The sequence below is a fragment of the Balaenoptera acutorostrata genome, chromosome 3, assembly GCF_949987535.1.
Source record: "Balaenoptera acutorostrata chromosome 3, mBalAcu1.1, whole genome shotgun sequence".
Lineage (NCBI taxonomy): Eukaryota > Metazoa > Chordata > Mammalia > Artiodactyla > Balaenopteridae > Balaenoptera > Balaenoptera acutorostrata.
Genome location: NC_080066.1, coordinates 6,620,002 through 6,634,748, shown reverse-complemented (window position 1 = coordinate 6,634,748; position 14,747 = coordinate 6,620,002). Strand labels below are relative to the sequence as shown.

Here is a 14,747-nt window from a genome sequence, read left to right as displayed (position 1 = left end):
TTTGCATGTCAGTATCTCTTTTTATCTCATTATTTACTTTACTTTCCGTTTCTTGTTTTTGAGATGAAAGCTTAGCTTTCTAATTTCCAAACTTTCTATTTTTCTACTGTATTTATTTAAAGTTATACATTTCCCTTTAAGCACTGCTTTATTTACATTCCACAATTTTTACTATGTACTATTTTCATTATCATTCAGTAAAAAATATGTTCTAATTCCCACTGCAATTCCACTTTGACCCTTGGGTTATTCAGAAGTGTGCTGCTTAATTTCTAGACTCTTGGGGATTTTCTAAGTTTGTTTTATGGTCCAGCATATAGTCTGTTTTGGTAAGTGTCCCACTTGGACGTGAAGAGAAAATGTATCTGCATTGTTAGTTTGATGTTGTGTGTGACAGTTGTCAGTTAGATCAAGCTAAGGCCCCAGTCATGCCAGTCATGTGAGTTAAGAAACCTACGGTTTCCCAGCTGGGCCTCCAGACTGAGAGGCAGATAAGCCATGCCCACTGTATTCTGTTCAAACTCCTGAGCCACAGGCTTTGTAAAATGATTATGTTGTGGAATTTTGGGATGGTTTGTTATGAAGCACCTCTAAGGAGAAATGACTATATTGTAGGCTCAATGTTTGAGAAGAATCTATGCTTTTTCATAATCCTTATGGAATTTAGGACCAGAGTTAGGGATTAATTCCAGTATAATGTGTTTTACAGCCATTTGGTAATAGGCAAGATGTACCAAAAATACATTTTACAGCTGTAATTGTAGTAGCTAGTATCACACTCCTGAACACAGTGCTACCAAAAGTTGTTATATATAAAATTTTGTGCTACTTTTTTCCTATGCTAAAATCTTATCATTGTAATTGTTAATGTCTACTAAAATATAAATAAAAGCCCCAAGAGACTTATAGAGGAAATACATATTCAACTATACTGTTGAAGGTAAAGTTCAGTTCTGAAATTGATAAGAGGATATCTTGTTGGCTTCTCAAGTGAAGGAAAGAAAGTATTCTCTGGCTATTCACATTTCAAATTGCTGGGCAACAAACCTATCAACATATAGTAAATCTCTCTCAGAAATGAACAGGATGGGGCTTCTGCAACTTTGTCTGCTGATGCAGACAGCTGCCCGTCAGGTCTTGGTGCTCCTGGCTGTCTTGAGTTACAGAGGTCCTAGGTAAGCATAAGGTTTGGTCTCCCTTTTGAGGGGTCGTGTGCATCCAGTAGGTGTCTGTTCTATGCTGTGCTCTCAGGGTTACTGGGCAGAATCATTTAAAAGTATTTATTTTGAGCCATGAATGTGAAAAATCAAGGATATGGTTGAAGGAAAAAAAGTGTTTATTTAGGCCATCCACTAGGATCATAATAAATAATGCAATATACTAATGTAATAACAGATGTTCTCATGCATTTATCACATTTAAAATATACAAGAAAGCTGGCTTACAGGGCTGTTGGGACAAATTTGGAAAAGTGTATTTGGCAATACAGTGAAAGCTGACAGTCTTAAGACTATATCTCTTTCCTCTATATGTCTGTGAATAAATGGTAATGTTCCCTTATAGCTTCTACTTTTTATAAACATGCCAGAGCTAAGCCAATTGTCAAAGATCCAGGTTGACAATTTGTTATTTATCAATGTTTCTAATGGAAACCAGATTTTAGAAAATAACAAAGATAAACTCTTTTGCATTTCAGTGTGGAGGCTGATATATTGCATGCCAGAATCATTTAAATAAACTGTGCCTGAATGAAATAAAACCCCAAAGTAGAAGTTTATAAATAGTAACTCTGATACTCAATATAAAAATGTTTGTTATAATATGATGTTTGATAAATGACCAAATTACCTGACTGCAACAGTGATAAACTTTGATTACAGCTTAGTTTTGCTAGTAAATTTCACATAAAGAGTTTAAATAGGGTAACCTTTAACTTAAAGCTTTAAAACAAATAATTTAAACATATCTTAAACACTGAAAATGTGTTTTCAATTGTTATTTACAGTCAATCAATGATACCAGTGTATAGCTTAATTGAGCCAATTGCCAGTCTTTCATCCCTCTTTCCACATCTGCTATTACAATCTTCCTTATAAATACTTCGGCAAATCAGTTTAGTGAAGGAGACCGATCTGTGGTCCAGAGTAATTCAATGTATGGCCATTTGGTTTGGAGACAGCGTTTAATAGGAGTGTCATCTGTCTGTAGCATGGGATCTTCAAAACCCATAACAACTGCAGTTCCTTCCACATACATTACCTGTTGAACAAAATAAAGCCACCAAGGTCAATCAATCAATATTCTTAGCAAAGTCTTGTGAGGGATACAGAACTTTTCATAGGCTAGCAAACAGGGCACTGTGTACTGTTTCATATGGAACTTTATATCTAATTTTATTTTGATAGAAATTATAAGCTAGAATATCTGCTTCCTGATTAATGTGAAAATAAATCTGGAAACGAGATGGTGAAACAACTTTAACTACTAGCTGAATTTAGATTAGATTGTAAGAAAGAGCATGATTCATAAGAAGTGTATGCAAATCCCAAGAACATACTCTTTCTGATAAAAGAAAAATCATTCTTCCAATAATATATACCCCTTGAATAAATTCACAGTTTTCTTTTCCTATTGCTTTAATATGGAGGCACTCAGCTATATATTCTGAGAAGGACTTTATTTTCTACTTTCAATTTAAATGTTGTATTTCCAGAGCTGCAAGCAAACTGGATGTTTGTCAATGAAATTTTCTATTACTGTGTTAAATACTTCTGAAATGCTGTTCATGAATGTACTTTGTTCTGCATGAAATATCATGGAGAAAAAAAATTAAAGGACATCAGGTCAGAAACAAAAATCTCTATATGTAATGGCGATGACTATTAAAAAGATACACTGGCAGGTGGATATCAGAAAAGTTTTACTGATTTCTTTGAACAACTTTTAGAAGTCATCTGTGAAGTAACATACTAACTAAAGCCCTAACTCATTATAAGCACCCACTGTATGTATACATTAAAGCATTCAGTCATGAATTTTGCTTTGTACCAAGAGAAATTCTAACTAACTGCATAATTTAAAAGGAACAGATACAGATGACTGCCCTCTTCCAAAGTATGTGTAATGATTTTTACACTCAGTGGCTTATACACATGATTGTAATTACATTCTTCCAAGATAAAAGCTATAAACTATTTGACCAAGGAGCCAAGAGAAACAACTTGATTAGCCTTAAGTTGGAGTCTCCTTAAAAAACATTAAATATGGGAATATTTTCTATTCCTAGGCCAGATAATTTGGTTTCATAAATCTTTTTTAGGAGGCTCTAAAGACATACTTTAATGTGAAACAAATACTTTTACTTTTTTTGCGTCTTTACTTTGGTTGCTGTATTACTTTCTAGTTTTGATGGAATAAATTTACTATTAAAACTGTAAGTCATGCTTTTCAGCTCTCCAGAGCAAAACTTTTTTCTGAAAAATCGTCCACGAAGAACACCCCTTGCTCATGGTGTTAGAGCAGACCTGCTTGGGTGGAGTACCCCGACCTGCCTGGGTGGCCACCCTGGCCTGTGCCCCCTGGTGGATCACATTCCCTTCCGCTTGGCCAGCCTTCTCCTGTTGTCTGTTTCCTCAGATATTTTCAACAGTACCTTACTCTGTGGTCTAACAGATTTCTAGCTCCTGAGAAACTTTGTTATACCTCTGCAACTTAATGGCATACATGCTTCGTGTTAAGAGTGCTTACGTACTACTGTCATGTTAATAGTTCATCTTTGATTTCTGACCTCCTTGTTAGTATGTCAGACGCTTGTCATGAGCACGACTTGAAAACTTACTATATACAGGTAGCGTGGTCAAGCAGACCAAGGACACGATTGGGAATCAGGAACTCAGTTCCAATCCCTGCTCTGCCAATGACTTGCTGTGTGACCCTGGGTGAGTCACTTAATCTCCCTGTCTCAGAGGCCTCATCTGTAAAATACGGATAATATTTGACTGACCTACCTTGCAGGAATTGTGTAGGCAAGTAACTAAGTAGTGACTATAAAGTACCTTCTATTACAAGGCTACATAAAGCTTCAAAATCTAAAGGAAGCACTCATTTACACATATTAGAACAGAGCATACAAGTTTGCTTATTGACAATTTATGTTTTGCTATAGATATCAGTAAATCATTTTACTATGAAAAAGATCTTCAAACCTAATGTAATAAAAGTTCTAATATATATTGTTATGAAAATAAAAGTAAAATTTAGTCGGTTTAGATTTGCTCTAACTAAAATTATGCATCTAATATACATTATGATCTATTTTCTCTAGCCATCCTCAATTTAGATACATATGAAACCAGCATGGGTATTTCAAATTAAAAAGGCATGTTAGCCACCAAATGTAAAAGAGCTAGTGGGAAGCAGCTGCATAGCACAGGGAGATCAGCTCGGTGCTTTGTGACCACCTAGAGGGGTGGGATGGGGAGGGTGGGAGGGAGACGCGAGAGGGAGGAGATATGGGGATAATATGTATATGTATAGCTGATTCACTTTGTTATACAGCAGCAACTAACACAACACTGTAAAGCAATTATACTCCAATAAAGAAAGACGTTAATCGTTTAAGGTACTAAAAACGGAACCACTTGCTTCAGGACAGTGGGGCCAGTTGCTGGCACTGGAAGAAGACACCCCTACCACAGTATTTCAAGAGACTGGAGGCCATTCATGAGGGAAGTAAAATAGGGGTTCAGCACCAACGGTCTCTATGGTACCTTCCAACTCAAAAGCCAGTGGGCGCTCCCCACTGTGGGGAGTGAGGCTGTAGAGGCTACTGGGCATGGCCCCGCTCTCTGGAACACAGCACCCTCAATTACCACTTTCTCTCCTCATTTGTTCAAGTCTTCCTTTACTCCCTCAGTACAGTTTTATAGTTTATTATTTATTTTATTTGTATAAATACTTGGTTTTTTTGTTTGGGTTCTGCTTTCGGAGATTTAAAAGTTATAAAAATAAAGGAATAACTAACTTAAACTTCCATGTTCCCACACACAAAAAAAAGGCATGTTAGGCTTTATTCCTTCTAATATTAGCTATATCTACTGTGACTGTGACTGGCATAAATGCAAACATAAGAGCTGTATCTTAGGTGTAGACAAGGCTCATTAATCAAAGAGGGTGAACTGGCGAGACCAAAGTTCTGATTTAAAGCGGGTGAGTGCATCTGGACGTGAAGCACTGATGTGCCGTTGTCCGTGGAGCAAAGCGCAGTGGGTGAGCCGCGGGCTCTGAGGGGGACTGAGGGGGACGCCCTCGGCTCCCGTCGAGCTCCGCCGTTTCCCGGCTGCCTGACCGCGGCAAGCTGCTTACCTCTCCCATGCGTCAGTTTCCTCCACTGTAAAAGGGGGATATACAGGCAATACTTACTTCATGGGATGGTGTTCAACTTCAGATAAAACAAAGTGCTTAAGACAATTCCAGGTAAATGCTCAATAAATGCTAGGTGTTCTGGATATTAATTTAAATCCTTTAAAATATTTTTCTAAATCAAAAATCTCACTCTTACCCCTTCTCTCTCCATTTAAATGGATCAGTAACTTTCAGCACACTAAACTTGATTTAGTGATATCTACAACACCCAAGGGTAACAACATGTATGTAGATGGAGTTATCCTGTCCCAGTGAAAGTACTGCTCCAAAATTCCAATGAAGATCTCACTGAGTCCAGGTCTAAAATATGCTCTGATAGTAAAGAGACGCCTAGAATAATCTCCTTCCTTAGGTAGCAAGTTTATGGGAATCAAACATTGTTGTATACTCCTATATTTTATCAAGCCAGGTGAAGACAAATTACAACGTGAGTTATCATACCTTTTCATTGTAATTTGATTGCTTCAGTCCATTGTAGTGGTAGACAGTAAAAGACTCTGGACCACTGGAACCCTGTTATAAACAAAGAACAATTAAAACTTTAAATCTTTATATCAGGCAATTTCTAATTAGCAATTGAAAGTAAAATGGAAGTTTCTTAATTCCACATCCTTTGATTACAGAATCATCTGACAAAGCAAGATACTTAGACTTATGCAGTTAACTACCATAAAACCTAAAAGCTGAAATTTGCTTCTGGGGAAGAGACTGGAAATTGGGGGAGTGCTGATTTTTATTATAAGCTCTTCTACAGTTTATATTTTTAAATACGTGCATGTATTACTGTAATTTTTTTTAAAAAGACACAGTTCTAAAATGCAAAAAAATTTCCTAAAATGTATCTCTTTTTTTCTGCTTATAAATAATTTGTTCCTCTCAATAAATACAGAAAAGCAGTGATACCACTTTCACTCAGATTACAAACATATGCACCAATACTTCCAATTTGGTCCACAGTATCAAATTGGGGGTTTCCATCCCCACAAATATCTTCTGAATACTGTAAACTTTAACTGTGAAAAGGAAACATAGTGCTTAGAGACTTAAACAACATTCAATAGAGAAAGGAAACTGAATAAGTCATTATACTAACTTCCAGAGAAAGTGATCATGTCATTGCCACTGTTCTAACTTTCGTTCTCAGTTCGGTGAAGCTCACGTTCACCTCTCTGAACGTAGCCTTGAAGGCCGTTAACAGTCGGGCCCCTGCAGGTGCCTGACTCCCAGTGATCGATACCCTTTAGTGCCTACGGCTGAGTCTCCCCGTGCCCATCCCCCTTGAGGATCTTCCTGGTCATATCTGATTGTGACAAAAGTTGGGCCAGGGCCCCTCCTTGGAATTTTTTCCAGTTGGAACCAAGCGAAGCAGCTCCTTTCCAAGGAGCAGGGATGAGACTCCTTCCGGCCCCAGAGGCTCCTGGCACCACCTTCCAGGCGCTGCTTCCTCCGTCCTTCTGTTGCTCTGAGCTACTCCTCCCACTTCCTATCTTTCCGGCCCACGTCAGGCAGTTCAGGCTGGGATCTGCAACCAAGAGTCCTAAACGACAGGACCTAACCTACCCTTCCAGTCTTATCTCCAACCTCTCACCTTCCCGAATTCTGCTTGAGACAAGCATATTCCTCATCTTCCCATGAAGAGACCTTTGGTTGTTGGCTCTTTGCACATCTGTGATTTTTTTAAACTCTTTTCTTATTTTTCAAGATCTGGGGTAAATCTTACTTTGTAAAGTTTGCCTTAAATACACTATTTGGGTTCCTTATTACTTTGGGATCTTTCTAACAATTGTCTCAATTAATTTGTGAATCATATACTACTTTGCATTATCTCTTCAGTTGTTATTTTGAAAGACTGTTTACATTTTTAACTGTTTTCAACTTTTCATGTCTAAAATCTAAGCTCATAATTTTTTGTATCCCCTTCAAATGCTTTACAAAACAGAAAAATCTAGAATTTATTCAATCATCTTAATTGTATACATGAGTCAGTGCAATTAGTCACTTAGATAATTTGGCTGTTGATTTTCAGAGTTAGTTAATATACTTTAACTTACAAAATAAATATTTTACTACAACTGAATACAATTTACATCTCCAGTTCTAGTAACTAACAACTGATGTAAAATAAATAGCAACAAAAGGTAGTGTAAAACGGTGGTTGAAGTACTTTGTCTCTTTGCTTAGATACCCTACACTGGATCCTGAACTGGCCTTGTGCTAGCAGTATGACGTTAAGCCATTTTCTTAAATTCTCTAATCCTCCGTTTCCTCACTGACAAAATGGGGGGAAAATAACACCTAATGTATAAGGCGCACGGTGCCCGGGTGCAGAGAACATGCTTAATAAGCGGTAGCTGCTCCTGCGAGCCTTCCCATAAACCGTGCTGGTATCTGATGAAATGATCACAGTACACCTGGCTAAATCATTTGGGTGAGTGGTAAAACCCTGCACTCAGATAGGAAGACAAGCCAGGTGCAGGCTGTAGAATTAGCCAATGACACAGACATAACTTGAGCATACTGGGACGGGTATAGATCCTTTTAAGTCAGCTCCTGTCACAGCCAGTGGAAGGCACGTCCCAGTGTGAAGCAGCACAGCTCCACTCCAGTAAAAGGCTTTCCTTTTACTCAACTAAAATCCTCCTCGAACTTAGGGGCACTGGTAGCAGTTCGCACTACATACAGGCTCCTTTACCTTCTTTGCTAGTGTTTAGAAAGTTCTAAAAAGATACATACCACTCTATTAACAGCAGTTACCCGAGAGAAGGAAAATAGGGGTGGGAGTGGTTTAAGAGAATCTTTCTCTTTTTACTCCACAAACTTCTGAATTTGAATCTTCCTTTAGAAAAATATCAATGTGTCTATATTGGTGTATATACTCTCTTCCACCACCCCTCTTCCCCAATCAGAGTTTTGCGTTGCTATATTGGAACACACAACTCTTCTATCCTCTCTGTTGAGAAAGTATTTGCATGATAATAGTGCTTTATTAGTCTAATATCTGCATGTTAGAACATTTTTAACTAGTAGGAAAAAATGCTGAAACAATCATAATATGATCCTCCCAACAGAACAAAACAATAAATATATTTCTTCAGCTATGTTACCTGATCAGGAAAAAATTCTTGAAGAAATGGACCCAATAATATGATTCCTAATCCTTCTGGATCTAATTTATTCTTCATGAGATTTATACTATGGGGAGAGAAAAAAGAAAAACAGTGGATACCAATAGAAAAAAAAGCTTATTTTTCTCCGCTCATGATTAAATTACTAGTACTGTAACACATTTGACTGCCAAAAATCCTGACAGCTGTTCTTTTTAGACCCTTAATGGCAAATACACAGGATGACATCTAATTTGCCAAAACTTGGTTATTTTTAAACCAGAGTAATCTGTTACTATTTAGAATTTAAATTATGATGATGACTTTGGAATATTGTTCCTTATTAGGTAAAGTAACTTAAAAACCCAGGCTTGTAAAAACAGGCTTATAACCTCCCAAAGGCACATTCTCTTTGCTTCATAGCTATGCCTGAATTTAACTATCAAAAGAGCCATTTAACTTAAAATAAACTTTTTTTTTTTTAAGCCCAAAGAGAAAAGGAAACAGCATCAAAAGCAGTGGTACATCAGATAATCAAAAACATCTAAAAAGCTTACTATCAAGAACCAAATGAGGCGGAGGCATAAAATTCTTAGACAGTGTAAACTGAAGGTTAAAAAAGGTAAGATATCTTAATTCTCAAAGAGCTGAAGTAGAGGTGTAGCCAAGGTTGCTGAAAGGTATTATGTGTGACTAGAAAGAAGGTGGAGAAAAGTGGACTGCAGTTTGAAGAGAGTTTTAAAAATGAAAATGGTCTTTTCAGAAAATTTTCATTCTCCATGTTATCTTTCAAACTATAAATGTCAGGTTAAATACAACTTATTGAGCCTTGAATAACATGGGTTTGAACTGCACAGGTCCACGTATACATGGATTTTTTTTTCAATAAATACATGCATGTACCATAAATAAATTCTCTTCCTTATGATTTTCCTAATAACATTTTCTTTTCTTTAGCTTACTTTAAAATACAGTAATAGAATATATATAACATACCAAATATATGTTATAGACTGTTTATGTTACTGGTAAGGTTTCCAGTCAACAGTAGGCTATTAGTAGTTAAGTTTTGGGGAAGTCAAAAGTTACACACGGATCTTCACCTGCGCGGGGGTCAGTGCCCCTAACCCCTGTGTTGTTCAAGGGTCAACTGTACAACATGCAAAGGATATGACACGTTAATGGGTCTGAGTAATGCCAGGAGGTTATGACATGAAACAGAGGAAGGCAAGGTCATATTATATTTAATATAATTTATTAATCCTTGATAAGGCCCTGTTAGTTTATGGGCCATCACATATTATAAATGTGACTAGACCAAAGGACCGAATAAATAACTCAGTGCAATCTTTCAGCTACTTCTAGAAAAACAATTTGACTCTACTGTGCTAACTTTAAAATTCAGGGTATGTTATGTATTCTGATGAAACAAGGAAAATTAAGTAGATGACATATAGGCATCTACGTAAGAATCTGAAACAAAAAACCAACTTTGCCTTTTTCCTCCTTCCCATCTTAAGAATTCTTAGTAACCAAAATGACCTCAGTTCAATTCCCTTTTGCATATTAGAGCAATGTAAAACAAGGTCTCCACTTGGTAATCAGTTGAGAAGAAATATGGTAGTTACTATTATACCATTTATTGGACTAGTTCAACTGTCTCTGAATTTCTCCTCTTTAAGTTGGAATCAACAATTATGTCTACTAAGTAAGGGTAACATCACAGTGCTAGGTACTGACATTGAGACATACTAATTCAGATGTGATTAGTTTGCAAATGTTTATTATGTATTTCTTACTTTCGAAGGAAATACACCCTAACTATTTATTTAAAAACAGAACAGGATCAAGTTCTAAAAACTGTGTACCAATATGTTTTATGCTGCTTTTGCTGAATCCTTTCCTTAAATGTTTGTAAGCTAAAGTTTGTTCATTGTCAGATACATTTTCAGAAGGGGGAAATAACAAAACAAAACAACAACTGTGCAGAAAAAGGAAAAGTTAGTGTAGATCAAACGTGATTTTTAAATCACCTATATTTGATCAATATATTATATATTTGATTACCATATTTGATTAAAAGATCTATAACCAGAGAGATATTTTCCCATGGATAATAAAGATCCCAAATTTATGGAAGAAGTTATAGATGTAATAATGTACATTAACGAAGACAACGACTGATATTAATGTTAGGCAATACTGAAAATTATATTCTGTAACATACTGGGGCCACTTACAAAGGTTTCAGATTATTTAGAATGTTCAGGGTCTTTAAGACTGAATGTCAGAGGCCTGCTGGTTATTTAAGCAGGATGACTAGCAATATAGACATTCTACATAACTGTCACTACTTTAGCTGAAGGTACTAAAGACATGCACAAAATTTCAAAATATGGAAAAAGTTTCAGTGAGAAAAAACATATTTAATATGGAGAAAGGCATTTATATTTTTAGGACCCTTTTTTTAAAACTAGACCATAAGTGCAGAGTGGGAAAGGAAGCTCATTTTAGGTAAGTCAAGTCTCTGCTATAATACTGATTGGTCTGACTGCTTCCTAAACCGCTGCTTAATATAAAGTGCTATGCTTCATATATACATAAACGCTTAGATTTTTAAAAAAAGAGGCAATAATGTGTGTATAATGTTTTACACTTAACAGAATCAGAGTTGGTTAAATAATACTTCGTATGTAGCTTACTATTCAGGATCTGAAACAAGGTCCAATGCTTTCATCACATCTTCTAGAAGTGAATCAGGTATGAATCCATTATCTGGAAAAGAATTACAGAAACAATTTGGATTAAGTTTACTTCAAGAAATGCTATTATTGCTGCTCAGACAGACTCCAGCGAAGAATCACATAAGAGGGATACAAAGAATTAAGAAACAGCATATTAAGTTTATTTTGGGCACAATATTATTATTAGGTACTCTCTTAGTTTTCTTGGGCACATAGGCAAAGATTTACTTTCAAGGTTAGTTTTCTAATACAAAAATGAACCACATGACTTCTCCCTGAGAACTCCAAGGAAACCTGAAAGCCAAATTACTTCTTAAACAGGCTTACAAATTTAAATGATACAAGTTTTTTTCTACTTAAGTTTTTAACAGTTATCCAATTAAAATAAACCTTTACCAGTAAATTCTTTTTGTCGCAATGTTATTTTAGCTTCTTGCAAGAATGTTCATGATCCATTGTTATTTAGATCTCTGACAATATACGATCAAGAAAATATATCTCTTGACTTAAATCAACAGACCTGATTTAAATAAAAGCCATAGATTTAATAGGGAAAAAAATTCAAAGTAGGAATGCAGAGTAGAATCAAATGTTGATGCAGAGTAGTTTATGGAAAATATTCCTTTTCTTGGGCTCGATGAGGAAATAGCATTGGTAAATGGCCCAAACTCAGATGATGCAATAGAACGTGACACACACAAAAAGCTTGTAGGGCAGTTTGAAATCACAGTACTTATAAACAAGCGACTTGTTGATTCCCTTAAATGTACAATGCCTGACTTCCTCTACCCATTTATTCTTTCCTGAAGACTGTCTCAGCTTTAAATCAACTTCCAACACAATAACCTTTCCAGGGATTAGGATAATTAAAGAAAAAAGAAAGAAAATCTTGTCCTGGAGGAGAAGATGTCCAAAAGCCCTGCTTCTATAACCAAACTATAAAGTGTAGTTGCTCTTTCTGCACATAGTGTGTCCTCTACCAGCAAGGAAATAAAGAAGTTATGATTTTTTAAAAAGTCTTTTCTTAAACCTCATAAGCACATGCTTACCCATGTGAAGACAGATTGGCCTTGACTAAAAGGCTAAGAATCATTTAGGATAATTAAAAATTATCCTAAATATAATTTTAGAAAGTGAACATTTAGAATAATTCCAGTTTGTCAAGTTACCAATAATTGAAGGTATAGAGAATAAAAAAACTTGTTTGAAGGCACCTGTGAAAAATAGTCAAGCTTTGTAAGCCTAAATTTGATAAGTTTGAAAGGTAGAAAATTACTCATTTTGCTTAGTTAGGTCACAGCTAAAAGCTTAGCATTTCCAAATGTACAACAGGCTTTATCTGGCTACTGGTAGCCAGGAACAGTTATCTGGATAGGTTTCTACGTTTTTGGGCTATCATGTGTACCCACTTGACAGAAGCAGTGTGTATTACAATATTCTTCTGAAGCACTGAATGGCAGGCAGCCTTATCTCTTCTTACTGTAACCCGAGACGCAGCTCCCATCCCCAGAAAGGGCTAGTGGGCTGCATACAGACACAAACAACAACTAGGAAAACAACACAATGACCTCCTTAACTCAAACGTGATTAACCTCAAGCTTAAACATTCCAACACATTTTTAAGGGGTCTAAGAGATTTACAACTTGTAAACACGGACATTCTGGAGTACAGCAATGACTACACCAAGCCAGTGACTCTAGTTTTTGTACATACAGTATTTTATACCTGGAGACTGCAGAATCATTTTTTTCAATACCTCAAAGACTTTTAATACACCCAAGATTAGAAGAGGAGATTTGGAATTACTTACCTTTTTAAAACACTGATTTTGAAAATACTTTATTCTTTAATAATCATACCTGTCAAGACAAATTCTTTAGAAAAAGCAGCCTTAAGTCTAAGCAGATTGAAACTCAACGCCATCTAGTATTTAGTCAGCTGGTTCCTCAGAGAATATGGAAACAGACACAATGATAAGAAGACCTCAATACCAACAGCAGAGGAAATCTGAGCGTACAATTTGTTGATTGCTCAAGCTGACCTAAGAAGCACCAAAGGAAAAAGTAGAACTTGAATGCATCGGTAATTTAACCACATGAATATAAAATGGACTTGTACAGGCTTTCAAGCTCAGAAGAACGGGGAGGATGGGCGGGGAGGACAAGGGATTGCCCGCGGTTGTGACGGAACGCAGCTACGGTGTCAATATTCACATACAGTTAAATTGTGTTTAAGACGTTTGAAAAGGAGGACAAAAGCTGTTCGTTTATAAATTAAAAAAAGAGGGTTTTTTTTGTTTCTTTAAAACCCAGTAAACAGATGGCAAGAAGCGCCCAGCTCCTAGAGCTCGGGAAGAGGAACTCTGCGCAGAGCAGCGCTGGGTAGGGGCGCAAACGGTGAAGTGAGTTAGCAGTTTGCTGGGTAGGGGGACCAGTTCAGAATGATGAAGAAGTCGAGGTGGCCTCGAAGGAGAAGGAAGGACCCATCATGATTCCCGTTTGGAAAGACGGGGGGTGGGTGGGGGGGTGGGGAGACTGGCAGGCCTCCTAGCAGAGGCACCAGCTGAAGGGAGCGCTGCAGGAGAGAGCAGGTGTCAGGAGGCCACAGCGGGACAAAAAACAGCGTGAGAGGAGATGGGGACCCAGCACTGGAGACAGTAACGTTTTCAAAACCCCTGCAGGTGAGAAAGAGTACAGTTCCTTAGGAACAGAGGAGACAAGATCAAGTTGAGGAGAATTTAAATGCTGTTGGTTTTAGTAAAAAATTAACAAATTATTTCATTTTTACTCAATGTTGTATCATACTTTACCTAGCTATTATTACTGATGCTTATAATAACATATCCCTACAATTTAATAGAACTCTTAGTGAAAAAAAGTATGTGGCTTTTGCCCGGAGGCAAGGTTAGGACATTTTCGTAGTTGCGCTTGCCCTGGTTGTCTCCCTGCTGCTTCGTGCCTCTGGCCCCGTGAACGGAGGCCATGGACAGCAGGAATGCCATGACTCAGGGGCCGAGCACGGTGCTTGACACAGTAGCTGCTCAATAACATTTGTTACAATTATTCAAGCTAATCCTAACTTCAGATTTAAACAAACTGCTCTGTTCAGGCGCCATGGTTCAACCAAAAACAGCTTTGTGAATTGTACCTATGAAGTTTACAAAGAAATGAGTAGCTGCTTTATGGCCTGTCCTACAGAACCACTTCAATTATGTGATTGGAAAGTTGCAAAACAAACCAAACATGGTGCACAGGATACAAAAAAACTATGGCTGGGGCAGCAGGAAACAGTGATGAGAATGGTACAGCAAGGTGAATGGCAGTGACGGAAGGCACGCAAAGGTAGAGAGAAGACGACGTGATTTAAAAGGAAGAGCAAAGACAGAATTAAACAAAAGGCAACTTCTAGATAATGTCTAAGGATGGGTATATACTAAACTATCTACAACAAGTAAAATTAGTCTTAAAGATTAAA

The 14,747-nt window shown here is 37.0% G+C and overlaps 1 protein-coding gene across 5 annotated transcripts in view; it reads right to left on the bottom strand.

Moving 5' to 3' along the window:
• Window positions 1–1,313: 1,313 nt before the first annotated feature.
• The window catches only part of MINDY3 (MINDY lysine 48 deubiquitinase 3), a 90,410-nt gene continuing 76,976 nt past the window's right edge, over window positions 1,314–14,747 (bottom strand). For all 5 annotated transcript variants that reach the window (XM_057543883.1, XM_057543882.1, XM_007196420.2 and 2 more), the window contains 4 exons: window positions 11,231–11,303; window positions 8,529–8,616; window positions 5,866–5,937; window positions 1,314–2,259 (listed from right to left, as the gene is read on the bottom strand). In XM_057543883.1, coding sequence (XP_057399866.1) covers window positions 2,110–2,259; window positions 5,866–5,937; window positions 8,529–8,616; window positions 11,231–11,303 — 383 coding nt within the window. In that variant the 3' untranslated portion in view covers window positions 1,314–2,109. The remainder of the gene's footprint in view (window positions 2,260–5,865; window positions 5,938–8,528; window positions 8,617–11,230; window positions 11,304–14,747) is intronic.